We start from the raw sequence: 27,811 nt of genomic DNA, 5'->3' as shown, positions 1-27,811 counted from the left end.
GCTAAGCGTATAAAACGTGTATAGAACATAGTTGTGGCAACAGTAACTCCCAAGACTTAAGTGATCTGCTCCGTATTATTGCTAATTGAGTAGCTAGGACCAGTTACAGGCTACACTATGGCTGATCGGGATACCACAAACTCGCAAGTGACTAAAAGTAAGTAACTGGTATTGTAGATAGTCTAGATGATGATGAAAACGTCATAATTTGACAATTACATACAATATAATTACAAGGAATCAGGAGTGTAGTCTCAAGGTTACCAAGTTGCTAAAAAAAAGTAGGAGACCTGGTAGCTAAGACAAAAAGAAAATAGAGGTGTACCGATAATCGGATCGGCTATAATATCGGCCACCAATATGGCAATTTTTACCAATATTGGTATCGGTACAGAACAGCAGGAGGACCGATATCGCTACCGATATTTATACAGTAGCAATAGTTTGTACATAAACGGATTGTGCATTGGTTTTCTACATTATTCATGTGGCTCTTTAGTGCCAGTGGCTTATTGTTCACTCTGAAACAAGCGCTACGTTACGAGAAGCCATATAAATACACGCGATTCTACTGTCTGTTGCTGGAAAGCTTATCACAGACACAGTCTTTATAAATGAAGCAGTTATAGATTAGCTACCTTGTAATAAAAAGAAGGGTCACAGGATAACCAAGGAAACTTGCTGTCACAGTACCAGCTTTCTCACAAACCATTAGAATGCAGAAATATCCGTATAAGGCTTCATGGGAGTATACATAAAAATGTTTGTGGGTGCCTAATTGTCTGGATTGCACAATAGAAACCCAAGCTGTGTACCACCACAGGCAGAGTATAGCAATGAATACATGCACATGTTGTTGTAGGGTAGGTAAATGTATACTTTTAACTATAATGCAAATATCGGATCGACTATCGGTTATCGGCCTCTTTTGGTGGCACCAATATCAGATATCGGTACATGCCAAAAACCCATATTGGTACACCTCTAAAAGAAAATTAAATTGTAGCTACTTTTAAAACTAGACTCTATGATAATCAAGTCATATGGTAGTGTGCAGTTGTGTGGCCAAGAAGCCAGTGTGCCACACCGTGAGTATATTAACAAGAAGAAAGTAAACATGATTTTCACACATGTAGCTCTGTGATCCCTTATCCAATTGGAACCAAATTTACACAGAAGTGCCTGTAAGGTAGGGGAGTCTACATGCCAAATTTGAAGAAAATCGCCCCAGCCATTTCCGAGTTAAAAGTTTCGTTCTAATTTCTTCATTTTTTTTCTTCATTTCACACACTTTGCAAAATCCACTATAAAACACAAATGTGCATTACATGTAATCCCTGATTGGATTACATGTAATCCAATCAGGCTGAAATGTAGCACACTTAAAGGGCTCATTAAAGCAAATCTCAATACCAAGATTGGTGGACAACCACAAAGTTATGACCGATTATTCACGTAAAATAAGGTCGAACTTCTGTCACGCCCACAGCGTAAACCGGTTAAAGGAATGAGTTGAAAATTGCTATGTAGATGGAATAACCATCATAGGAGTGCCTTTTTGTGGAATTGAGATAACAACCATGGAACCTGTGTCACAATTACACGATTGAGTTTCATGAATAAAAACTATAAGTTTTCACACCTACCAGGTAAACCGCTTAGAAGAGTGAGCTGAAAACCAATATTTAGATGGAATAATCACCATAGAAAGTCCTTGCAGTAGTATAGAAGAACCAGAGTAAAAGCCACTAAACTATAATGTGAAATCCAACTATGTGTAGCAAGTGTGCAATCGAGATACTCTAATAGTACAGTCACCCTATTAGAGCATACAGTTTGTATGCAGTTCAAATTACTTACATAATTTAAATAGTTCATTCATTTGATGCTGTTTCTGTTATTGAAAAAAGCACAGGAATAGAAGTGATATCCATGGCTACCAGCAAAATACACTGTAGATAAACTGGATACTGCCTGGAGAGTTCAGCTACAAAAAGTTACACTATCAAGAGTTCAACTACATATAGGTAACCCAGTGGAGGATTCAACTACAAAATAGTTATCTGATGAGACAACAGGTCACCCTGTAGAAAAACATATCTCCTGTAGAGAGTTCAGCCAAAAATAGGTCACAGTAGATTGTTCAACTACAAACAAATCACTCTGTGGGAGCTCAGCTACAAACAAATCACCCTGTAGAGGGTTCAGCTACAAACAAGCCACTCAGTAGAGAGATCAGCTAGAAAAAGGTTACTTGTAAAGTTCAACTAAGAGCAGGTCACCCAGTAGTGAGCTCAGCTAAAAACAAGTCACACTGTAGAGAAATCAGGTAGCAGTGGAAAGTTCACCAGAATTAATTTATAGGTACAATTTGAAGCATTTCAACTAAAATACAACTTTGTTAGTCTAAATATTTATAACAGGCTATTTGTAGTCAATAAAAACCTCTTTTGGCAAAGCTTTTAGCTGTTGACTAAGGGTTTATAAGCATACAGCATGTAAAAGCAGCCTTTAGACACCTGGAAACACTTGGTACAGTGGTAAGATACACCAGCTCTCAAGTAAGAGGTCAGTGGTTCGATTCCCACTGTAGACAAGTTATCTTATGTCTAATAATTGCATATCTAATCCAAAACAGCCAAGCTGTAAAAAAGAGTACGGCCCTCAAAAAGGCTATGGTGAAAACAGATGTGAAATCCAAGGAGGTGGCCAAGAATGGCTGTGATGGTAGATTAATGGTAAAAATTTTAATAACAACAATTCAGGTGAATTTTGGTGCCGCTTGGTCTTGGTACAGAATTCACCTGAATTGTCGTTATTAAAATTTTTACCATTAACCTACCATCACAGCCATTTCTTGGCCACCACCTTGGATTTCACATCTTTTTTCACCATAGCCTTTTTGAGAGCTGCACTCTTTTTTTACAGCTTGGCTGTTTTGGATTAGATTTCACTTCTTTTTGTATTTGTATACCATAGGCCGGCTTTGGGGCTTTTTAAACTCATCTTTTATTCTTTACCACAGGAAGAAGAAAAGATGAAGCAGATGTTAAATACTTTAAATATTTCTGATTTTATCAGTAAATATACAAATTATATATATCAAGACTCACGGTAGTGAGTCGCGTGGCCAGTAAAGCAGAAACGCGCGCCGCAGACAATAAATGACGCGACCACTACGTGAGGATTTTACAAGAACGAACGTTGTCAAATTTGGCCTTCCTGTAATCCACCCGTCACTTACGCTATCCCTCTGAAACTCTGGAGTTGAACTCATCGTGTCACTAGTAACTACCACACAAGCAGTGAAGCAAATCCATGCCGATTGTTTCGTGATCGAGGTTGCCGACATCAAAGGGGAAGTTTCATTTTTTATTTTTTTTTTTTATCGCATGCGGTTAGACGCAACCGCAGGTGTATGCCTTGCGTTCCTTTGTGCATTCCGAACATTGATCGCCCTGTTATCGCTTCAGTATTCACTCAATCACCTCAAGATTCACATCATCGATTTCACCATACATGATTACCCTACAGTCGTGATTTCAGCACCAAACGAAGTTTCAGTCGTCCTCAGTCGACCTAGAGGCCAAATACAAATCCCAGATTGTTGTTTTCCGCAATACTCGCTTGGCATGTAGGGCAATGTGTCTTTAAACTGTTCTGAAAGTTTCGTTCAGATTGAAACATTTGTTTTCGAGAATGGCTAGTTTGAAATTTGAATTTAGTCGCCCCCACGTCATTTGCTCTCTAAGAATTTTACTCGGAATTTAAAGAATGACGCAGAGCACAACTGCGGTCACTGGGTATTGATGAACTGGCGCTCTATGTAGTTAATCAGTACATATAGCCACCAAGAAGTGTGCTGCCATGGATTATAGTCCATAGATATAATCGATGGTGCTGCATACCATCCTTCGTTTTGAAATTAGTCGCCCCACATAATTTGTCCTCTAAGGGCGCGGCTTAAAGAATGACACAAGAGTACAACTGCGGTTACCAGTTGTTGACACAAGCTGTGAGTAATTAGCACATGTAGCTAGCTTAAAAGGAAGTGTGCAAAATCGCCTAATACAATTGTCACCATGCATTATTGCATTTTATAGCACCCCACACAAAATTACACATGTAATTACAACATACAGAGGAGACACATGAATACCAAACACTTTTCACAACAATAATGTAAGAATTGTACAATAATGACTGTAATATAACTGCTATGCAAATGTTTTCCAGTGGCCCGCCATGGTAGCAAGTCTCACATGCCTGCATGTATATTCATCCAAACACAATGGGAGTAACGAGTAAGTATGATGACAACAAGTTGGTATGACTCCATTTGTAGAATCCAGATGAGTGGGTGTGGCTCCAGTATGTCTAAACAGTTAACAAACATTCCTGTTATAAATACGTGCTAGAGTTGCAATATAATAGTATAGTATTTAAATGCAATAATACATAGTCTCCATTGCATCATTATCAAACGACACTAAGTGGAGGATATTGTTGCATCTCTAGTATGTACACTCTATCAGTACAACCTATCTTAATGGCCACTAGTATAGAAAGACAACCACTCTTGAAAAGCCAATTCCAATTGAGAATTTATACACTGTTACCTGCTGAATGAGTGAAGGTGGCAATAAACAAGTTCCACCGTAATTTATACACGTGATCTGATCCTGTATATTCTGTCAGTGGATGAGATCCACTTGGCCAGGACAAAATGTGACTCAAGTGCCCTGGATGATCCATACTCAACCAACTTATGACCCAGTGGCACAATGGAACTGACTATTTATAGAGAATACATACAATTATATTTATTTCTAAGATGTGTGGACACATTACAACACATTACATGTACATACAAGACATGCTACGTACTGTTTTAGCATTTCAAGTCACCACATTATACACGTACCAGTCAACAATGCTTCATAGTGCCCATCAGTAAACCTGAAGAAAAGTTACGAAAAATAAAAATTCACATAACTACAATGAAACCTCATTAATATGGCAGGCTGTGGGACCAAAAAATTTGGCCTGAATAACAAGGTGGCCTTATTAATGAGGTCATAAGTAATGCTTAGCTATATTTGGGACCTACTAGAGGTGGCCAATATAATGAGGTGGTCTTATTAAAAAGGTGACCACTAAGTGAGGTTTCACTGTACATATAGTTCACAATATTGTGAACAATATTAATGGTTTAACAATATACACTGAAACCTGCAGGTCACTTCTTGTGGAAGATTGCTCTCTACACAAAATGACACATTCAGAGATTGTATTTAGATGGATGATACAGTAACGCATTGTAACTTCGATACTCGTGACGTGTCACTGCTAGGCAGCAACCATATACACGGCACTGCCACATCACACTTGCTCGCACACACAATTTTGCTAAAGATTTTACAAATTGATAATTAAGGGGTGTGGCAACTAGCTGTTTCGCTCGCAAGACTGTGTGGCAGCTGTTTCCCTTCTGTACAAGTGGCCACCAAGACAGGTCCACTGTGGATGAAAGCCAGGCATTAGATATTTGGTATTTCATGTGTTGAAGACATTCCAGGGCTTCTGGTAGTCTCAAATCTCACCACAGTTTAACTCAGGCAGTGTTGTGGTCACCACTAAACTACTGGAATGCTGTGTTATGTTCATCTTATGCTTGGCTACTATATTGTAGAACTGAAATGGATACTCTGAAAAATATATCCTATGGATAATGACTTCATCACTTTCTTCATCAGGAGCTTATAAGGACCAATAGTGAAACTTTTTACACTTGGGGCTGACAGTCAACTGCCTATGTCTGAAGCAGTGCTTTTGGTGCTCTAACAGATTGGCTGCCCCCTTGCTGCCAGCACTCACTGTCTCATACGCTGTCATACACTAAATCCATCTCTATAGCCAGTTAGAACAGCATGCTTCTTACCTTTTTTTAAGGCCGCATAATGTAGCCACCTCTTTAAAAGGCAAGGTTAGAAAATTTTGTCCCTACGGCCTGAATAATGACCAGTTTTCACTGTACTATTAGTGATTAGTGATCATGGGGGGATTATTTATTAAGATACTAAGATATACAAACGCTACAACCTCTAAATATAGCAGTAAATTTTTTACCCTGGTCCAATGTCTCGTAATAATCATCGCGACTTTGTGAGAGACTCTACTGTGACAAATACATGTTTATCATGATATGTGCTAATCGCCTTTTTACAATTAAGTTTTACAACACAAATACATGTATAGTTAAACTCACCAATTGCGACTAAATCCCTTCAACACGAAAAGACAAGTAATGAGACAACCTTGGAGACAACAGCCACACAAGCCTATTCTGGTGCGTTTATTTAGTAGTAATATAAATTTTAAAGGTGTTTATTTACAACAGGACATAATTACGCGCCCCTCTATTGTCTCTGTACATACTTGCCTTTTCTTTACTATTCTCATTTCATTTCACAAGATCTCTTGGCAGGGGCGTAGCTTCTTCACTTGAATTAGTCAATGCTTGAAGTAGATCGAGATACTCTAATAGAACAGTCACATTTCTACAAGTGTCATATTTTTATATTGTAAAGTCTGTAAGTAGCTAGTAATTTAAACTATACAATCCGATGCTAAGCAGAAGTTGTAACTATGCTAAATATTGATTGCTGTGTTACAGCTGTTTTGTGACTGCTCTAATAGAGTATCTTGATCGTTTCAATGCAGTACAAGATGAAAGACAAAGCGTTGTTAAGGGTTTACTAGTTAAAATGGGTGTTAGTTGACTGCAGTTGCATGCCACTAACAGGGCCGTCCAGAGAAATTAGAGGGCCCAGGGAAAAGAGTTAAAGAGGTGCCCAGGGGCAAGGAAGGGTCTAGATCCCGACTGCTCTATTAGAGTATATCGATCTTTCTTTAAACAGGTATTCAAGTGGCCCCTTTCGGGCTGTGGCAGGGGGCAAAATACCCCAGTTACCCCCAATGTGGGCGGCCCTGGCCACTAAAATTACAGTTATATTTTAATATTCTGTCACTGTAATCTGGGGTTTCTGTCAAAACCATGGAAACTCACCTACTGTTATCAACAGTGCATTGCTTATTCTAATAAAAAGTATTGAAATCCCATCCAAAAACAGCTTATAGCTGTAAAAAAAGTGCGCGTCCAAGTAAAGCAGAGTTAAGTGCGACAAAAAGTAATGATATCATAATGCGGCCATGTGCGAGGTGTGCAAGTTGTAAAATTAATATTAGCTAATCAGATAATACAATGTTATTGTTAAAGTGTTAATGAGAACTATGTGATGCTGCTAGTTTTTAAGTGTGTGAGCATCTTCATAAATGCCACATAAATTTAATTCTCAATAAAGCAATGTGTATAGATTCTCTGATAGTAATAAATAGTTTGAGTTTGGCCGCCTTTCCTGTATACAGCAATGCTACGAACAAAGGAAAGGTGGCCAAACTCAAACTATTTATTACTATCAGAGAATCTATACACATTGCTTTATTGAGAATTAAAGGCATTTATGAAGATGCTCACACACTTAAAAAACTAGCAGCATCACATAGTTCTCATTAACACTTTAACAATAACATTGTATTATCTGATTAGCTAATATTAATTTTACAACTTGCACACCTCGCACATGGCCGCATTATGATATCATTACTTTTTGTCGCACTTAGCTCTGCTTTACTTGGACGCGCACTTTTTTTACAGCTATAAGCTGTTTTTGGATGGGATATATAATACGTATATTTATTACAGAACTCTCCACATGGTGGTTTCTTTGTAACTGAACACTCTACAAGGTGACTTCTTCTAGCAGATCTCTCTACAGGTTCACTAGTTTGTAGCTGAATTCTCTACATAGTGGTTTCTTTGTAACTGAACTCTCTACAAGGTGACTTCTTCTAGCTGATCTTTCTATAGAGTGATTTGTTTGTAGCTGAACTCTCTACAAGGTAACTTCTTCTAGCTGACCTCTGTACAGGGTGAATTGTTTGTAGCTGAACTCTCTACAAGGTAACTTCTTCTAGCTGATCTCTCTACAGGGTGATTTGTTTGTAGCTGAACTCTCTACAGGTGAGTTGTTTGCAGCTGAACTCGATGGTTTCTTTGTAGCTGAACTCTCTACAATGTGACTTCTTCTAGCTGAACTATCTCTTTCCGTAGTTGAACTCTCCCTACAAGGTAACTTTTTCTACAGTGATTTTCAAAGCATTACCCCAAGCGGTTTTTCTAGTAGGCGTGATAAGTAGTCGTTTATTATTAGCTAATCACACTGTTGGTTTTTTCGTTGTATCTTCCTGGTTTTTAGCTCAATTTCTTTCAAATCGCAAAAGGTTTGAGGTTCAATAGTTAACCTATTCACCCACCAAATTTCAGTTTCTTCCCATAAGTGGTTTACCCTGTAGGCGTGACAACATATATTTTTCGTGAATGATCGCTAATAACTCTTTACCTGTGTATCGTATTCCAGCTAAAGTTGGTACCGAGATGTGCCTTTATACTCCCCTTCTGTGTGCCAAATTTCAAGGCAATCGGATATGGCGTTTGCGTTTTATAGCAGTTTTTGTAAGTGTGCGAAAAGAGGAAGAAAAATAAGATAAAGAAAAAAAACGAAGAAACTAAGCCAATTTTTGTAGTCGCATATCTCGGGAACGCTGGAAACGATTTTGCGCTAATTTGGTATGTGGAGTACTGAAGTTGGCAGGCATGTCCACAGCAAAAATCGTCTTGTTTTATCAAAGCAGCACAAAGCTACAGAGGTGCAAAAATTGTGTTTTCGTTCTTCCTGTCAATATATACTCACGGTGTTGCATGCCGGCTTCTTGGGCCGCATGACACACTACCATGTGTCTTGATTCCATAACAATAGACTAAAACATTAAGATATATAAATGTCATAATAATTTGACAACTAAATGTACAATATAATTACAAGGGGTCAGGAGTCTAGCCTCAGGGCCATCAAGTTGCTTAAAAAGGTAACAATAACTGGAGCCCTGGAAAGACAAAAAAATTAAATTGTAGCTACTTATAAAACTAAATTATTATATAATCAGCAGATCAACTACATCCCATGATGCTGAAGCCCAAGAGTTAAATATCCTGTACTAACAGGAGATGGCAACACAAGCTGTCTGCTGAAGTATACAACGTATTGTACTCTTTGGTAGATGGCATACATTGCTAAGTTTTGTAACGGTCACTAGCATGACATGGCCTAGACAACCAACTTCAACTGTCACAAGATCAACCGTAAATCCAGCATGTTGAAGGTCAAGCAGTAATGAACCATAGCAATCTTCTTTATGGTTCCCTTCAGCCAAAAAGTGATGCTGAGGTAAAGTATAAAGTCAAGTGGGACAATGGGCATGGAGGAGAGGATTGGATACAGGGTGGTTGGGGAAGAGTGGGAACTGATAGTTACTGTAGGCATATTTTTTTTTGATTTTAGACTTCTTTTAGAAACACGTTTTTATGAAGTGCTTTGACTGCTCTATTAGGGTATTTGAGCATTCAATTAGAGTATATCAATTTTTTCATGGTTTCACCTTCACTCCAAGAAAGCTAGATATCATTCTGAAGGGGGCTAACCCCCCCCCCCCCCCCCCCCCCTCAGGAGACCGAGTCCTCCCTTTCCGCTGCCTATGTCAGGTAGAAAAAATTACCTGTAGAGAGTTCAGCTACAAACAGGTCACCCAGTAGAGAGTTCAGCTACAAACAAGTCACCCTGTAGAGAGTTGCTAGTCACCCGGTAGAAAATTCAGCTAGAAACAAGTCACCTGTATATAGACAGTTCAGGTCACCCTTTCAGTTACAAACAAATCACCTGGAGAGTTCAGCTACAAACAAATCACCCTGTATGTATTAGGGGATCGCATTCTAGATCCAAACGTCCCTGTGTGCCTCCAGCCATCGACCTTACTGTTGCTGAGGGGCACCTGTCTCATTTAGAACAATAATGTATAGACGTAAGAAACATTTGATGAATTCACACTTCAGCAGATTTGATGAAAGAAATTGTAGACTTAACCTGTACTTTTAAAGGTGCTTATAAACATTCGACGAATTTAAATTTGACGAATTAAACCGATTCGTCAAATTTTTTGACATCAAAATTTCCTTGCGTACGGTACAGATTTATATTGCGTTTGCTTCTCTTTCTTATAAAAATAGCTATGTCTACCAGAACAATGTAACTTGTACCTGTTCTATCATACATGACTGTTGTATTAGAGTGACTGTTGTATTAAAGTATATCTCAAGTCAGCCAAGGGGCGTGCAGCTAGTTAGACCAATAAGGAGTAAGGTGATCTTATTTACTGTTAAGTAAATAGCTAGATTGTTAAGAGGTGAGATCCATACTCTTTTGCCATTAGTCCACCTAGATCTTTATTTGGTGGGTGTGGTTGCAAACCTATCACGAACCGGATCCCAATCGTGAAGTTACAGAAATCTAGCAAGTGTACCTCTTATAGTAGCACTGGGACTGAAGCGCTTCTGAAATTCAGCTCTGAAATACTTCTGTGGCGTCTAAATATGCAGCTGAAAGAAAGCGTTAATACAGAAAATTAATACCTCAATATGGTTTTGTTGGATGAAGAAGAAGACAAGCAGCCTGATTGAAGATAAAAGGAAAGACAAGGTACAGAGGGCCTACATTCATCGGAACCCCAAAGGCACATCCCAATGGTGAGTTTGTTATTGTGGCGTAAAATGGTGACCGTGCACTGCTTCATTTGGCCTCTAGCCTTGCGATTGTGGTCAGGCAGTGAGGCAGTCAGTGAGACTACCTTAATGGTGAATGGCCAATGTGTATTGGATACTAAAAGTAAGGCCACCATTCTAAATAACTACTTTAAATCAGTTTTTACCAAAGTCACATAATCCTCCTATGGACACTTCTGGAAGTTCATTACCTTGTATTCCTAACCTTACATTTACAGTGTCTAATCATAGGTGATTCTAAGGGGGGCTCCCTGCTGAAAAATAAGTTTTGAAAATCTTGAAGAAAAGTTGCAGTACAGATTGGCATTGTTATTTTAATCAATTTTAGGCTGTTTTCAAGCCTTCAAATTGCAAAAATCCTGCAGCTTTTGTGGGTTGTATCCCTTGACCTCCTGAAATTCTATAGTCATACAACAACAGTCATGCTGTGCCATACTACTTCAGTACTCCCCCCTGTAATTCAGGTCTAGAATCGCCACTGGTTTTAATGCAGGGCTTGCCTACATTAGCTACTGAAAAAGCAATAAAATATCTATGGCTATGCAATTAGTCTGTCATCATAATTTTGTTTACAGTGCGTAACAAAGGTGGTGGCCAAAAACGGCTGCAATGATGTTAATTTAATAATGGGTGTGTGCATTAATTTATTAGCTTTAACATCATTGCAGCCATTTCTTGGCTGCACCTTAACTTTTTCACCCAGGCTTTTTAAGGCCACACTATTTTTTCACATTTTGGCTGTTTTTTGTGTGGGTACTGTATAACAGGTAGAACATAGTTACCTGAAATCAAAGAAGATTGGCCATTTGCATCTGAGTAATTGATTGTTGAGGCACACGTTTAATCGTGCAATTTCCATAGTGGTTGAATTGACTGCAGAGGCGTTTCTTGTACTGTTCTTTATTTCTAATGCTGTATAATGGGTGGGGAAATGAAGCAAAGTGACAATTATGTTTTCCAGTGATTGATAGTAGGTTAGTCTGGCTGGCACCACTCTTTCCCTTGAAGTGGTATGCATTGGTTCACCAGTCATAAATTATGTTACAAACTAAGATAACAAACAAGTGTAAGGAAAATTAGAAATTTATATTTGAGTAGGGATTTTGGGCATATACAGCAAGGAATAGGAGAGGTCATCTACACCTGTAGCTATACTAGTGGACATTTAAATCCTGCTTCAATCATATAAAACTGTAACTAAAATAGGAATTAAATGTCCACTAGCGTAACTACAGGTGTAGATCACCATTCTTTGTTTCCTTGCTTTTTATTTCCATGATCCCCATTCAAATATAAAATTTCTAGCAATTATTGCCTGAGATATAGAACATATATGCATAGTTATTGAATAAAGATCACATAATGTCTTAATAACACATTTGTTTGTTATACGGGTTTCTTGAGTGACACAACATGCTACCATACACCTTAATAGTTATTTACAAAACTGTAGTTTTAGAATTTTATATCTTGCTAAGTATGTGAAACCCCTGTAATTGGATAATTTGAGGCCCAGAAGTTTGGTCCATGTTGCTGAAAAATGATTAATTTTAGGGATTTTGTAATTCAGAACGTCCTTTATATTAAGAGGGGTTTACTTTTGTATCATGACTAAAAAGTTTGTGCAATGTTCAATGTAGAAATTATGGTCAGCAATGAGAAGGAAGCCTTAATGAAAAACTATTCAGCATTTTGCAACATCCTCAAAAATGAAGATGCTCTTCTACCAAAGTTTGTTGAAGAAAACATAATCACTCAAGATCAGCTGAATGATATCCAGTCCATGTCAGCAGCATGGAAGAGAGGACATGCCATTCTTGTTATTGTTTCTGGAGCTGTCAACAGTGGTCAAAATAAAGGATTTTTGTCTATGTTAAGGATAATGAAAAACTTTGGAAAATGTGATACGCAGTTGTTTGCAAAGCAAATAGAAAGGGAATTAGGAATTTGTGATACAGCATCTCATGATAGTAAGTAAACATTTTCACCATGTAAAAACTAAAAAAGTAAAAACAACTTGGTTGTGCTGACAAGGGCACATCTGTGAAAGTAACGTTATTTTGAAACTAAAATAAATGATGTCTGTTACAGCCAAGAATGAATGTTAAAACAACTAAATAAAGTAAACAAATCTTTTATCATCAATTCATGTTCCACATTAGTTTCTTTTAACTTTAATTAGCTAGTTAGTAATTTGGCTGCCTCCTAATGTAGAAAGAAACAGCCAAATTTCTACCCAATTGTGGATGGATCTGCGAAATGATATGATACCAATACAATATTCACTAATATGAACCAATATTGATACTTTTCATACGATACTGAAAATTATGTAGTAGCTACAGTCATTTACAATAGAGTCATTTTACCCCCAAAGCACAATAGGTTTGCCAGCAAATTCAAGAATCATGACCTCTACAGAAAAAACCAAGTACTGGAAGACACTAAACAATTAAAAATCAGCCAACGTAGGCAAAATTCTACTACAACAGATCACATGATGTATCGTAACAACCAAGTTCAGAATTTTGATATCAGTAAACATCGATATATCAATATATCACCCATGACTAATTATTTTTGTAAATCTGTAAATTGTTAAATGCCTTGTTCTTTGTGAAGAAAGGGTCTAGCTAATCATGATGGTAACAAGTTGATGCTGTGTTCATAGGCGGCGGAAAGGGGGCTAGGGAGCTGAAGCCCCCTCCCCCCCTGGTCTGCTGAGGGGGGCTGGGGAGCTTAGCCCCCCCTCCACCCTAGAATGATATCTCACCGAAATTATTCTTCTTGGAGTGGGGCTGAAAACCATGAAAAAGATTGATATACTCTAATAGAACGCTCAAATACCCTAATAGAGCAGTCAAAGTGCTTCATAAAAATGCTTTCTTAAAAAGTAGTCTAAAAGGAAAAAAAATGCCTATAGCAGGAATCAAACCACTGACCTCTTACTTTGAGAGTTGATGTCCTACCACTGTTCCAAGTGTCTAAAGGTTGTCTTGTGCTGCTTTTAAATACTGTATGTTCATTAACTATAGCTTAAAACTTTGCCAAGAGGCCTTTTATTGACTAAAAATAGCTTGTTTTAAATACCTTTAACTAAAAAAATTGGTATTTTAGTTGAAATGCTTCAAATTGTACATATAAATTAATTCTGGTGAACTTTGAGACATTGTGAATGCTAAAAATGGCTACAGTTTCTGGGGGGATACACCTCCCAGACCCCCTGCTGCATATACTCTGGTCAGCCCCCCACTCATCAACTACTTCCTCCGCCACTGGCTGTGCTACTTCTAAAAACCAGGCGCCCAGTAAATTCTATCCCTTGAATTAATTAACTCTTTATAACCACACAGCATGCTATAACTTTGTTTCTCGCCTGTTTTGTAGCAATACATGCAAATTCAATGTATATCGTAATTCACCAATTGTTTCATAATCCATCAATTGCATTGCTTTGCATCACTTAAAAAGTGTTACTCAAGCAAACTACTTTAAACCACAAATTACACACAGAAGTATCTTCTTAACTGTTTTATAGTTTGTCTATTGTGTTTTCATATGCAAATTCTCTACACAAAGCCTCATGGCTGCTCTTAATCTTCATTTGCATACAATGGAGAGTCCTATACTTTACACTTACAATATTGCACATTCTTCTATTAGAGAAGTCACAACTACCAAGTACCTTGGGGTATTTTAATTGAGCGTAAAGTTTCATGGAACAATCATATACCATGGTATAACACTGTCTCTCTAAAGCTAAACGATTTGCCAGCTTGGGTTCTTCTGGAAGCTTTCCATCAGTAAGATATTGCTATTGCTATAACCACAAGGAATGTATCTTCCATTTGTAAACTCACAATTTGTTCAAATACTGTCTTAGCCACCAAACTCTTTTCATCCTGGCCCTTTGCCATAGTGTCATGGGAAATATGAGAAGCATTACCACGTGGTGACCTTGACAAAGCATCTGCATTAGAGTTTACTCGACCTGATCATTACTAGATGTCAATGTCAAATTCAGCAACAATAACAGCCCATCACACCCATCTTCCAGATGAATGCTTTGCAATAAACATAACCCTTAGTGGAGAGTGATCAGTGTAGGCCACACAGTGATGTCCAAGGAGGTAGGATCTAAAATGTTTCAATTCCCATACTAATCCCAATCTGTTATCCCATAATTGACTTCTGCCTTTGACAGTGTGCGACTAGCATATGCCACTGGATGAAGGGTCTTATCATCTTGTTCTTGCTCCAGAAATGCTCCCAGTCCCTGACCACTTGCATCAGTATGCAATGCAAAAGGTCTGTTAAATAAGGACATGAAAGTATGGGAGGGAAGTTCAGCGGTTCTTTCAACTGAGTAGATGCTTGTTGGCAACTTTGAGTCCATGTGAATTCAACGTTACTCTTTGTTAAGGCATACAAGGGTCAGCAAACCTTGGCACAAAATGACAATAATAGCTGGCAAGTCCCAAAAACTCTCTTAGAGAGGTGTGTCCCAAATCAATGGGTGAGCAGTGGAACAACAAGCTTCTACTCCTAAATCCAATTGAGGATCCAATTGCTTACTCACACTTAAGTTATTACACACTGTAACCCTCGCTGTACTCTTATCAACTGGTGAAATCAGAGCAATTTCAACCTGCAAATCTGTCTGATTAAAAACTATGCAGTTAAGCTCAAACAACACAGGAGAGTTAAACTACAAACTTGCTCAATCTGTCCAGTGAGCCCTACTGCCATCTTGGCAGGAATTTGTTGTGATGACACTAACTTCACAGTAGCATTTCCAATGGTATTGTCAGATGTGTTCAATGGTGTTGTGGTGTTGTCTTTCTCAGCATATTCTCCAACTGTCTTACTACTCTCTTCTGAAAGCATGTTTCCTTCTCTTGCTTCAATACCTTATTAGTGGACTCATCAACTAGAGATTCTTCCTGTGGAATCACTCCATCTCCAGGCACCATTAAGCCTAATGGTATCACCACGTTAGTTCCTAGCAGAAATGGCTCTCCCTGCAAACCAATATCTGAACAGATGTAGACTGGTTCGGTGACTTGTTTGCCCTTCACTCAATAATAAATTCTACTTGGAATTAGCCTCTGTGAATAGTCACAGAGAATCACTCCAGGTGCCTGCGAGGCTGTGTTGGGAATGCCAGCTACTTTACCAATGATCCATGGCTTTTACAGTCGTACTCCCTACTATGACATCAGGATAGTACAGCGGTCCTGCTGCTCCGAATACTGCATCGACATCAGCAATATGAGGTAGACAAGCATTCAACTTCTTCAGCTATCCATTCCTCCTGTAGTCGTTGACATTGTGTCTTCAATGACTCACTACTCCCTCCCGGCACAATTTTCATCTGTCTTACTTGTAATTGTACATGTAGGTTTGATTACACTTGTAGAACCATTCTGCTTAGTTGTCTCAGGAGGAGGCTTCCTTTGGGGACGCTCACAATATAGATGACCACATTTGTAACACGTTCCAAGCTCTCTACTTGTGGTTTGAGCAGATCCTTCAGTGGTGGCTCCTTGGTTGCTACTATGTGCTACAGTTTTATTAGATTCTCATTTTGTTCTTTTCCTATGATATGGCTTCTCAGTTGAAGAGGTGTCATGGATCTCTAGCAATTGTTTCTTTTGCTCTTCTGCTGCTCTGGCCTGGTGCAAGGCATTCACAAATGAGTTGGCAGACAGTAAGACTTTTCCCTGCCACTTCATCAATAGTCCTTGCACAAACAAATCCCATTTAAGTAACTCTCGGGATGCTGCATCCATTCCAGGTCTCTTTCCATAACTCTTTTCAAACAACGATTCAAAATCATGGGCATAACTATCAACTATTTCGTCGTTTGCTTTCAGTTGGGCATATAGTAGTGCTTCAATCTGAACTGGGTGCAATCATTTCCTCATAGATTCTACTGCACTTGTGTAATGTATTATGAGATTCTGAAGGAAGGAACTCATAAATTTGTTCTACACGCCCTTCCAAATGTAGCTCAAACTGTAACAACTTCTGTCTATTAGTCCATGACGTAGACAATTTCCGGACCCATCAATCAAAAGCATCACCATCTTGTTTGTTACTACCAGAGAACTGCTAAAGAGAAAGAAGTGTCACTTTCCTTGTCTTGTTCTCTGCACTGATTCATCGATGTTATCACCAGCTTTATCAGCTGAAAATGGGGAGTGTGATTGAGTTAGATCTTCCTCACTAGCAGTGGCTGTTCCAGGTTCAGCCCTTCTCTCCAATAGGGTCACTTTCTCCTCTAATAGTTGGATCTTATTAATCTCAAATTGCCAGTTTCCTTTCGTGTGTTTGTTGCATTTCATGTCAAGTTGTCTCTTGCTCAAGCCACTTCCAGTTCAATATCCTGCTCCATCATGTCAATTGACATTCGTAATTGTTTATTCTCTTGCTGTAGTCATTCAGTACTAGCATCAGTATGCGGCACTGCTGGAGGTACCACCAATGCTATGGCCTTTAGCAACATTATACATGGCAGCTAAGCCACTCACCTCATGTCCTTATGAGACAACAGAATCTGGAGGCATAGCTGGTACACTTTTTTGCAGCTGTTCAACACAACTTTGTGCTATAGTTTCAATTCCAGTATACTTTTTTGTCTTTACAATGCTCTAATTCAGCTAATAACTCACTCCCAGCATTATCAGCCTTCCTACAAGCTGTCTGTAGTTGTACTTGTAGCTCTTCAATTCCTTTACGGAGGTCTGCTCTCAATGGCTCGCAGATTATAGTTATTCAAAAACCTCCTCTACTCTGGAGTGTTTCCCTCTTAGTTCCAATTAACTCCTTTGGAGAAAAAAAAACACCAGCACTAACTATAATAGCCTAATATCCTTTTCGGGTGTCTATTAACACCTGGCACCAACAGGTGCAGATCCAGGGTTTGGCAAGGAGGGTGCACCAGGGTACTGAGGGTAGTAGGTATATGGAGGGGGGGCTGCAGCTGAAGTTATTTCATATGTTTCAGGACTGAAATTTTGATGTAGAACAGTTTTATCTAAATCTTACTACTTTCTAAGTGGACTTCATTGATCAAGAGTTGTATAGGGATAAGTGGCAGTCATGAGTATAGTTCAGCTAGCTATATATGAGCCTAAAGAATGGCATACAAAGGACCATGTACATTTCATTTGCAAAATATTTTTAGCAGTCTAATGCTGCAGGTGCTAGTTTTCATACTCTGCTACTTTGGAGGATTCTCAATAGTCAATAGTGTGGTACATGACTGTTCTATCAGAGTATTTTGCTGAATGCTCTATTAGAGTATCTTAATCTTGTATAAATTTTTTGGAGGGGGGATCTGCCACTGACCAAGGAATACTCATGACAGCGAAGTTAGGTGACAATAGTTAGGTAGTTGATTGGAGGATATTGATTTTTTGCATTGCAGACCCTATCCTTAACCACTGAACTGCTGCTACCTTGGGTGATCACTTCACTTAATTTCTGCTTTATAAATAAAATTCTATCTGCTTATAAATAATTTCATAGATCTACCAATAGAAGTACTAGGTTGTTCTATGTATGTTCTATTAAAAGTCCTCAAAAAATGTGCACTCTATTAGTCTAGTACAGTAATATTGAAGTAAAGCATGCAATAGATCTACCAATGGAAGTTCTAGAACATTCTATGTATGTTCTGCTAGAAGTCCTCAAAATAAACGTTGGTTTACATTACTATCCCAGCAATCCCTTCTTGTTTCATGGCTTTTTTCAGCGATCCCTATTCTCCCTCTTAAAATTTTCAAATTTTTTATTCATTTAGTAAACTGAAAGATTCTGTGTGGCCAGAATCCTGTTGTGGGACCTGGAACAGATTGCTACTTGGCTGCAACCCAAGTCATTTCCCTTTCGCTGCTTCTGACACTCTCCCCCACAGCTGTCAGTTTACAACATTAGAATATACAATGTGGTGCAAAATGTACATTGTGTGGCAACTTTCAGCCTACCACTGCACATGTATTGGGTGGCTGCCCTGTTGCCTTGACACAGGGCCACTTTACGTATCGTCATAACCAAGTTTTACACTGCTTAAGTACTGAACTTTCTAAATTTTTAACTGAAATTGACATGGTCTCAGTTTATGCTCACTTGCCTGGAATGCAACCTAGTGACTCCCCACAGGCTACAATTCCCCCCTTTTATCCTTATCACCCCATATTTCCCTGACATTGTCCTTTACAATGAGAGAAGTAACTCAGTTGCCCTGTTAGAACTGACATGTCCCTTGAACACCTTGAATCTGCAAGGGATCGCAAGCAGGGAAAAAAAGAATACCAATTAAGAATTGGTGTCTGAATTTGATCGCCTGAAAACATCCAATTTTTACAACACTGTTGAATTAAGTGTTTTAGGCCACTTCTTGCCATTCTCTTTATCTTCTTTTCAAAACTGTGTCAACTTCATTCAGAATGAGCTTAATACTAAATTCAGCTGCAGATGTATTTTTGATTTGGCAGTTGGAGTATCATTTAGAAGAATCTTCTTGGCAAGAGATAGCCCAGAATAGTTAGGGGAATGTTAAACATTGATCTTCTTTATTTAATATTATGTATGTAGTTAAGTTTTTAAACTGTATTTCCTTACCACACCCACTTGTAGGGTAATTACACCTCATCTGTGGCCGTGAGGACTCACTCACCTTATACTTATGTACATGTATTCATCACTAATAATGTTGGTTTTCTCTCAACCGGAAATCATGTGAAAATAATAGATGCACTTCAGACTTCCAGACGTATGAATTTTTGTAACTTGACTTCAGCAATGATTGTTAGAAACTTTTTAAAGAAACAGTGAAGGATGGATGTTTGTCAGTATGGTAAACAAACATTATATTTTGAGTGACTGAGTATGCTTTACTTACCAAGAAAGTTTTGGCCAAATGCGAAATTCACCCCATCAGCCACAGTTATACAGCTTTAGCCACAGTACTCCACAGACAATATGGGTATTTAGTGATTAACAACATATTCGTTCAGTAGCCGATTTACACTGGTGGTTTTCAAGATGTTAATAGAACATCCCATGTTTTATACATCCATAATGACCTAGGTGCCATAAAACATTGCGGCTATTACATGATGTAAGTTCAAACATAAAGGCTTTCCATAAATCTTTCGGATTCTTCTGGAAACCTCTGTAAACACCTAACAATATGGCTATCTTGCCCAGTAAACGTATAGAGCAATCCAATGCATGAAATTAGCACTCATGTGATCAAAATTCAAATCACAGAAAATACAACCATACACTCTATCTTAAAACCACGTAAAATCAAAATGACAATAAGTTTGTATACATTAAATTCCACATCTTGATTAACCCAGCAATCTAAGACTCGCCCTATGATGCTGACACAGTGTAGGCTTATGATTTACCTGCACTGGCCCAGACCACACCAGAGTGAACAATTAACACAGCTATTTACGAAAGGAGCATACTGCAAGGTTCCTTTTCAGCGATTTCATGAGTATCTGTCCCTATGTAAATTTCAATCACGTGAGTGCTTATTTCATGCTTTGGATTGCTCTATGTGTTTACTGTGCGAGATAGCCATATTGTTAGGTATTATACAGTACAGTAGTACTGTATATTAGGGATCATGGAGGTTTGGGTCTTTCTGGCCAAAAAAAAATCACCCAAAAAACCAGTTTAACATTACCATCCTGGTGCCTCTTTAGGTATAACCAAGTCCAAAAGTGCCTTCAGTACGAACCTAAATGCTTCCAATAGATTGTTAAGAAATTTTTTTTTTAATTATTCAATGGAATTTTCTACTGACTCACTGCCTGCCTGCCTGATGCCTTCAGGCAAGCGTAACTCCATAATGGCTAAGGCTATGGGCTTGATTTTTATTTTCACTGCTCAATGTCGCTTTGTCCCAAGACATGCCTTTTGGCATACTGCAGTACATACAGTGCACGCATCATGGACATACCTTTGTCCTCCTTTGTGTCCCATTTCATTTTGCTGACTACCCAAGGTGTTGATTCGCAGTAGCACGACACATGGCTTCCCTATTTTAAACGGGAATCGTCCATATTTTCTGTAGTGACTGGATTGATTGCAGAGGCACTTCTGATACTGTTTTTCATTTGTAACGCTGTGTAATGGACTGAAAATAGGTGAAAGCAAAGCGTAATGGCACTTCACTTTCAAGTCAGTAATTGATAGTTGGGGCACGCAAATCGTCCATATTTTTCGTAGTGACTGGATTGATTGCAGAGGCACTTCTCCTACTGTTTGTAGCACTGTTTAATGGGCTGAACATAGCTGAAAGCAAAGCGTAATGACCACTTCACTTTCGAGTAAATGATAACTGGGGTGTGCGTTCAGGCAAAAACGTTAACTCTGGTGCGCCATCCTTTTGATGCGGTATGCACTGGTTCACCAGTCATAATAATGTTACAAAAAAGTTAACAAACAAGTATAAGGAAAATTTTAGGGATCATAGAAAAAGTAGGGAAACAAGGGAGGTCACCTATACCCCTATAGATATATTAGGGAATATTTAATCCCTAATTCAGTCATGGGTATAGACTAAAGTAGGGATTAAATGTTCACCAGAGTGAACTATCAATTATTATTTATTATTATTACTAGGGCCGCGTCACATACAACCAAGTATATACACCAATGCAACAACCTACCAATGGGACATGTACAAACAGTGCTGCCATAGCCAGCACTAGCCAGTGAAAATGATACACATACACGGGCAAGCAGTTTAACTGGTACGTATCTGACAATCACAACACTACAATTTTGAATTAAAATTTGACATACACAAAAGCAAGTATGCCAATATGGCAAATTAATTACAGACCCTATTGCCACTGGTAGCCAAGACCGGTACATCAGTGGTGTGGCAATGGCAAAGTGATGTGTATACATATGCATTCACAATAATTGTACAGGAGATATTTGTTTGGGTAGACAGCACAGCTAGTGTCAGTGCCCAGGAAAAAGGCATTAGTACAGAACAAACAAATTATGGTAATAAACAAACATTGAAATAATATTATTGCATGATAACATAGCTAGCTACCTTTAATCTTGTTCCTTACATGGAGCGTATCCACTGGCAGCTGGCATGGCGACTTGAGACTAGTGTGCCAGCTGGCAGCACTTTCAAACAGTAGTTCATTTGTCTAGATTGCTGTTTGAATCTGCCTGATTGATTAATTGCTTTGTAGTGGGCATCACATGCTAGCTATTTTGATCGGCGTTAAATAGGATCGTTATACCATTTCTATCACCTCCATGAAATCACCTGCCCTTTATATGATTGTCTCTTCATTCAACATGGATTCTATTCCCAGTGAGTGCGAAGCCTTAGGCCTTGTATTTTTCTCAAAAATAATTTATTATTTATTTCTTGATTTATTATTTATGATGTAATTTTTAACCGCATTTCTTATTATCTTTAGTACTTGGTTGTATAATTATTAGAACTTTACAGTGACCAGCACTGAAGGTCTAACAGCAACAATCCTATGAGCCATTTTTCTGGGAAGTAGTGAGTTAATTTCCATACATGCGCTCATAGGATAATAACATCGCCTACGCTAATTGCTGATTTATTTTGCGGTCTTTTAGAACCCTATCTTAAATTTAAGACACCTCTACGTACAGTAGCGTTTATTTACAGTCGGTGAACTCGGTGCAAATTCGGCCGTAAGCATCAACACTAGGTGAACATGATCACTGTAGTAAACTCAATGAACTTGCTATCGCTCATGCTATTCTCGTAACTGTTTGTGTTATTCAGTTGTAATTTAATAAGGGGTCTGAAGTAGCTAGCGCAGCCCACAATACAGCTTTGTTTGTGCATTTCAAGGGACAATCCAGTATAATAAGAAGTTTGGGGCATATTCTCACCTGCAGGGAAATGGCCTTACTCAATCTGTTCACTGATGGTTTTAATGGTGCCTAGAAGCCATACCCTATCAAGGTTGCAACACAGGCAAGTACCTGCCTACTTGTACCAAATTACATTCTTTGGTTTTGCCACCTCATGTCCCAAGCTATGATGTAGTACACACAATAACTGTTGAAGCTGTTTTGGCTTGTATGAAACTAGCTATTAACTTTATGCAATATTTTTTTGGTCTTGCTCAGTGACAAAAATGTGTGATATCCTAAAACAAAAACAGCCTTGGGGCTGTGAAAAAGGGCACTGCCAAGCAAAGTTGGATCAGTCAAACAAGCTTATTCAACATGACTGGTAAGAACAAGGACTGATATAAAGTTGCGGCCAAGTGATTGCAGTATTACCCATTCTCTTTGTATCTAGCTATAGCTATATAATAAAACTAGAGCAAATACACATACAACTGTTATTAAATTGTCATTTGGCCGCTTTTTAAATCACGCACTACAAAAAAAGCGGCCAAATGACAATTTAATAACAGTTGCATGTGTATTTGCTCTAGTTTTATTATATAGCTATAGCTAGATACAAAGAGAATGGGTAATACTGCATTCACTTGGCCACAACTTGATATCAGTCCTTGTTCTTACCAGTTGTTTAACAGATTGATCATGGTAATATTTCAATCTACTTGGCCGCAACTTGATATCAGTCCTTGTTCATACCAGTCATGTTGAATAAGCTTGTTTGACTGATCCTACTTTGCTGGGCAGTGTCCTTTTTTTACAGCCCCAAGGCTGTTTTTGTTTTAGGATTAACACCTAAAATGTTCAATTGAAAGGCAGCACCACATATTTACACAATTATTTGCAAGTGGTACAATGAAAGCAAAACATCATACAGTACAATAGTACTGTATATTGGGGATCATAAAGGTTTGGGCTGGCCAAAAATATCCAGCCTCATGATGCTTTCATGGCAAAGCCAATAGTGCCTTCAGTAAGACCTGAATACTTCCAATACATTGCTACAGTTTTGTTGTTTTTTATTTATTCAGTGGATTTTTGTACTGACTGACTGCCTGCCTGCCCACCCACCCACCCACCCACCCGACTGACTGATGACTGACTGACTGACTGACTGATTGACTGACTGACTGCCTGCCTGCCTGCCTGCCTGCCTGCCTGCCTGCCTGCCTGCCTGCCTGCCTGCCTGCCTGCCTGCCTGCCTGCCTGCCTGCCTGCCTGCCTGCCTGCCTGCCTGCCTGCCTGCCTGCCTGCCTGCCTGCCTGCCTGCCTGCCTGCCTGCCTGCCTGCCTGCCTGCCTGCCTGCCTGCCTGCCTGCCTGCCTGCCTGCCTGCCTGCCTGCCTGCCTGCCTGCCTGCCTGCCTGCCTGCCTGCCTGCCTGCCTGCCTGCCTGCCTGCCTGCCTGCCTGCCTGCCTGCCTGCCTGCCTGCCTGCCTGCCTGCCTGCCTGCCTGCCTGCCTGCCTGCCTGCCTGCCTGCCCACCTTCCTGCCTGACTGACTGCCTTCAGACATTCAAGCATAACTCAATAACTCAATATCAGCTAAGGCTACACACTTGATTTTTTTCACTGTTTGACGTCACTTCAGCTCAATGGCATAATGTACCATAGTGTGTACAATACATGCTTCATGGACTTACCTGGTGTCCCATTTATCTTTTCTGACAGCACAAGGTGTCAATTCGCGGTAGCACCATGTGATGGCTTCACTACATTTGTAATGGGAATTGTCTTAGTTTTCTTTTGTGACTGGATATACTGCAAAGGTCCTACTCATAGTGTTCTTTGTTTATAGTGCTGTGTAATGGACTGAACATAGCTAAAGACAAAGCGTAATGACCACTTTGCTATTTCTTATGCTGTATGCGCAGTTTCACCAATCATAATTAAAAAGTAAGCAAACAAGTACAGGATCAAAGGAATAAAAAGTGGTGAAAAAAGGGAGGCCGCCTATACCTAAAGACATACCAGTGGACATTTAATCCCTAATTTAGTCTATGGGTCCCTAATCAAACTTAAAATCCTTATATATACTATTATTACTGCTTTACAGTGACCAGTACGGAAGGTCTGACAGCAACTTGAACTGCAGCCTTTGAGTTACCTAATAAATGGGACTTGTATTTATTAAAAAAGCAAAAATTGAAACTATACACACCTTACATGTTTATACATTGTTTATGAACTCAATTAATTACTTCGAAGTGTGGGATAGAAACCAGTTAAATCTTACCTGTACTTGCAGGATAGCTGGTTACAAACATGTACACCTTGGCCTCAGCTTCACCTCAGCCTCAACCGTACTCATGGTGATCAAAGTTTAACTATAACTTTTTTTTTTAATTTTGAGTGTAGTTATGCATAAAAAACTGGGTTATAATTGCATGACATTTGTTATAGCTGTTACTACTGAAGATGATGATGACTGTCACACTAACAACTTAAAAGTAGATAGCAGAGTTAGGGACAAAGATCCGGTGTCACTATTATCTGATCATATGGCAATGCATAATAAATGGGCATCCAGACCTGACAAGGATATGTGGCCACCACATATGTCAAAACATTTTGTGCCACTTGTAATGGTGTATCATAAAGGAGAACAACCCAGAGACCAGACTGTTGAAATCGCTAGAATGGGTGACATTAATTCGGCTAGAGAGCAACTGATTCACACGGGTTCTAAGCATGGCAATCAAGTGCTAACTACAGATATCATAGACATCATATATCCCCTAGAAAAAGATGATGAACCACAGTTTGTTGTGATTGATGGTGCTCCTGGCATTGGAAAATCTGCTTTGTTGAAAGAAATAGCCCTGAGGTGGAGCAATAAAAAATTACTGCAAAGCTTTAAATTTGTCCTGCTACTGTGTCTTCGTGATCCTATTGTTCAACAAGCTAAATCTGTCATTGACCTTCTTAGACTGTTCTGTAAAGGTAACCCAAGAGGTGAAGATATAATAACTGTTGGTAATCATCACCTTTTTGAAAATTCTGGAAAAGACGTGATTTTTCTTTTTGATGGGTTTGATGAACTCCCTGAAAATTTGCAACACGACAGCTTAATTGTTGACATTATTAATCGTCAATTTCTACCCCTTTGTGGCATAGTGATATCATCTCGTCCACATGCATCAATAAACCTTAGAAAGCGAGCAACTGTTAAAGTAGACATCTTAGGCTTTACTGAAAACGAGCGAAAGCATTATATAGAACAAACTTTAAAGGGACAACAAGAGGATATTTCAAACCTTACCCAATATCTTGATAATCATGTAACTATAAGCAACCTCTGTGCAATTCCTTACAATATGGAAATATTATTGTTTTTGTGGAATGAGGGTCTTACAAATCTTACTGATTGCTCCACGGAGTTATATAATCACTTTATTCGCCTTACTGTTTGTTGGCATATTGCCAAATCTGGTACTTTGCTCCATAGTAAAATAACCAGTCTTACTGACCTACCAGCACCTTACAAAAGCATAATTAAGCAACTTTCCAAGTTAGCATTAGATTCCCTGGATAGCCAAAAGTTGGTATTTACTTTTGATGAGATAAAAATGGCATGCCCAGAAATTGAAGATGTACCAGGAGCACTTAACGGTTTTGGACTACTACAGGCTGTAAAATATCCCAGCCTCTATGGAAACACTATGATTTTTAATTTCCTACATCTTAGCACACAGGAATATCTAGGAGTTCATTATATAATCACCTACCTCCCACCAGATGAAGAGTTCCATCTTCTTTGCAAAAAATTCCACAGTAATATTCATGCTAATATGTTCTCCATGTATGTCACACTTACCAAAGGGCAGAGATCTTCTTTTAAAAATTTTTTGTCTGGTGGAGATGACACCATTCCCATTTCTGAAAATTTTCTTTGCAATCAGCTACAGTGTATTTACCTGTTTCACTGCTTTTATGAGGCTGGTGATAGCAGCATGTGCAAATTCATTGAAGATGCAGCAATATTCAGTGCAAAAGAGATTAATCTCAGCAACTATAGGCTGTCACTTAATGATATAGTGCATATATCAGTCTTCCTAACTTCTTCTTCCCACATGGAGTGGGAATTACTTAACTTAGAATGCTGCTTCATTCAAGATTGTGGCATCCAAATTTTTCATGAGTTGCTAAAAGGCGGTAAAGTCACCATTAACATGTTGCAACTGCCTTACAATGGCCTCACCAAACTGTCTGCTTCATATATTAGTGGTATCACTCTCAGCTGCAAAGTAAAAAGGTTGTCACTCAGACATAACATTTCTGTTGGCGAAGATGAACAACTATATACAATGTTGTCACATCCTTCATCTTTGCTGACCTATTTGAACATGTGCTATACTTCATTGTCATCCCTATCAGCTAAAGAACTATTTACTGCCATGAAGAATTCTGACAAAATGCAGTGTCTTTTTGTTAATAGCAATGATATAGATGACGAAGCAGTCGATACCATAGCCACTACAGTAAAACACCACACATCCTTGCATGCTTTGTGGATCTGGGACAATCCTATTAGTATTAAAGCCATGCAGGTTATACTAGAAGCACTCCAAACTAATAACACCTTAGAAATACTGTGGGTTTCCTTTTATAATCGAGCTGTTCAGCGGGGAATGAAATCAATAAAAAAGAAAATTAATGAAGCAAGAACAAAGAACAAAGCAAAACCACTTGACCTTACCTTTCACACACCAGATCTATAGATTCAGAATTCTCTCCTGTTCATTTCAATTGTTTTTAGATGTCTGTGTAATTGGAGTTATATTTCTTTCTAATACTTTTTACATGACTTATCTATGTTTTTGTAACCTCGTGTGTACTTTGTAACAGTAAATATGTTATGCAGTTGTAAGTTAGTCATGCAATACAAAAGCCCATCTGGTTCCTATAATGCAATAGAGACTAGTATTCATTCAATAGATTATAACATTGCATAATACATAATATAAGATGTAATTTCAATTGCAACATTAGTATGCATTGTTTAAGTGTATATTTAGTAGATGTTGTGTATATGTGAGTGGATTTGAAAAAAAAGGTATCTTTTTTCAAACATTTTGCATACCAGCAAATATGTTATATCAGTTAACTTCTTAAACTGATTATTGTAATGTAGCCA

At 38.7% G+C, this 27,811-nt stretch overlaps 1 protein-coding gene and 1 long non-coding RNA gene across 2 annotated transcripts; one reads left to right on the top strand and one right to left on the bottom strand.

Moving 5' to 3' along the window:
* Positions 1-25: 25 nt before the first annotated feature.
* Positions 26-27,395, top strand: LOC136261109 (NACHT, LRR and PYD domains-containing protein 3-like). Its single transcript, XM_066055078.1, has 3 exons — positions 26-157; positions 12,376-12,705; positions 25,078-27,395. Exons 1-3 carry the CDS (start codon positions 118-120, stop codon positions 27,393-27,395), a joined length of 2,688 nt encoding a protein of 895 aa, XP_065911150.1. The 5' UTR covers positions 26-117.
* LOC136261432 (uncharacterized) lies at positions 4,021-6,584 on the bottom strand. Its single transcript, XR_010703895.1, has 3 exons — positions 6,269-6,584; positions 4,888-4,959; positions 4,021-4,377 (listed from the first exon to the last, which is right to left on the bottom strand). It is a non-coding gene; the product is annotated as an uncharacterized lncRNA (long non-coding RNA).
* Positions 27,396-27,811: the final 416 nt, after the last annotated feature.

Source organism: Dysidea avara, chromosome 7 (assembly GCF_963678975.1).
Source record: "Dysidea avara chromosome 7, odDysAvar1.4, whole genome shotgun sequence".
Taxonomy (NCBI): Eukaryota; Metazoa; Porifera; class Demospongiae; order Dictyoceratida; family Dysideidae; genus Dysidea; species Dysidea avara.
The sequence above is the reverse complement of the archived record's forward strand: the minus strand, read 5'-3'. Positions and strand labels throughout refer to the sequence as shown.

What these genes read in the sequence shown, in the direction of transcription:
- LOC136261109 (XM_066055078.1), top strand. Translation starts at nt 118, where the DNA reads ATGGCTGATCGGGATACCACAAACTCGCAAGTGACTAAAA. An exon ending in AAACTCGCAAGTGACTAAAA is followed by an intron (nt 158 to 12,375) that starts GTAAGTAACTGG and finishes TGTTCAATGTAG; the next exon opens with AAATTATGGTCAGCAATGAG. An exon ending in TGATACAGCATCTCATGATA is followed by an intron (nt 12,706 to 25,077) that starts GTAAGTAAACAT and finishes CATTTGTTATAG; the next exon opens with CTGTTACTACTGAAGATGAT.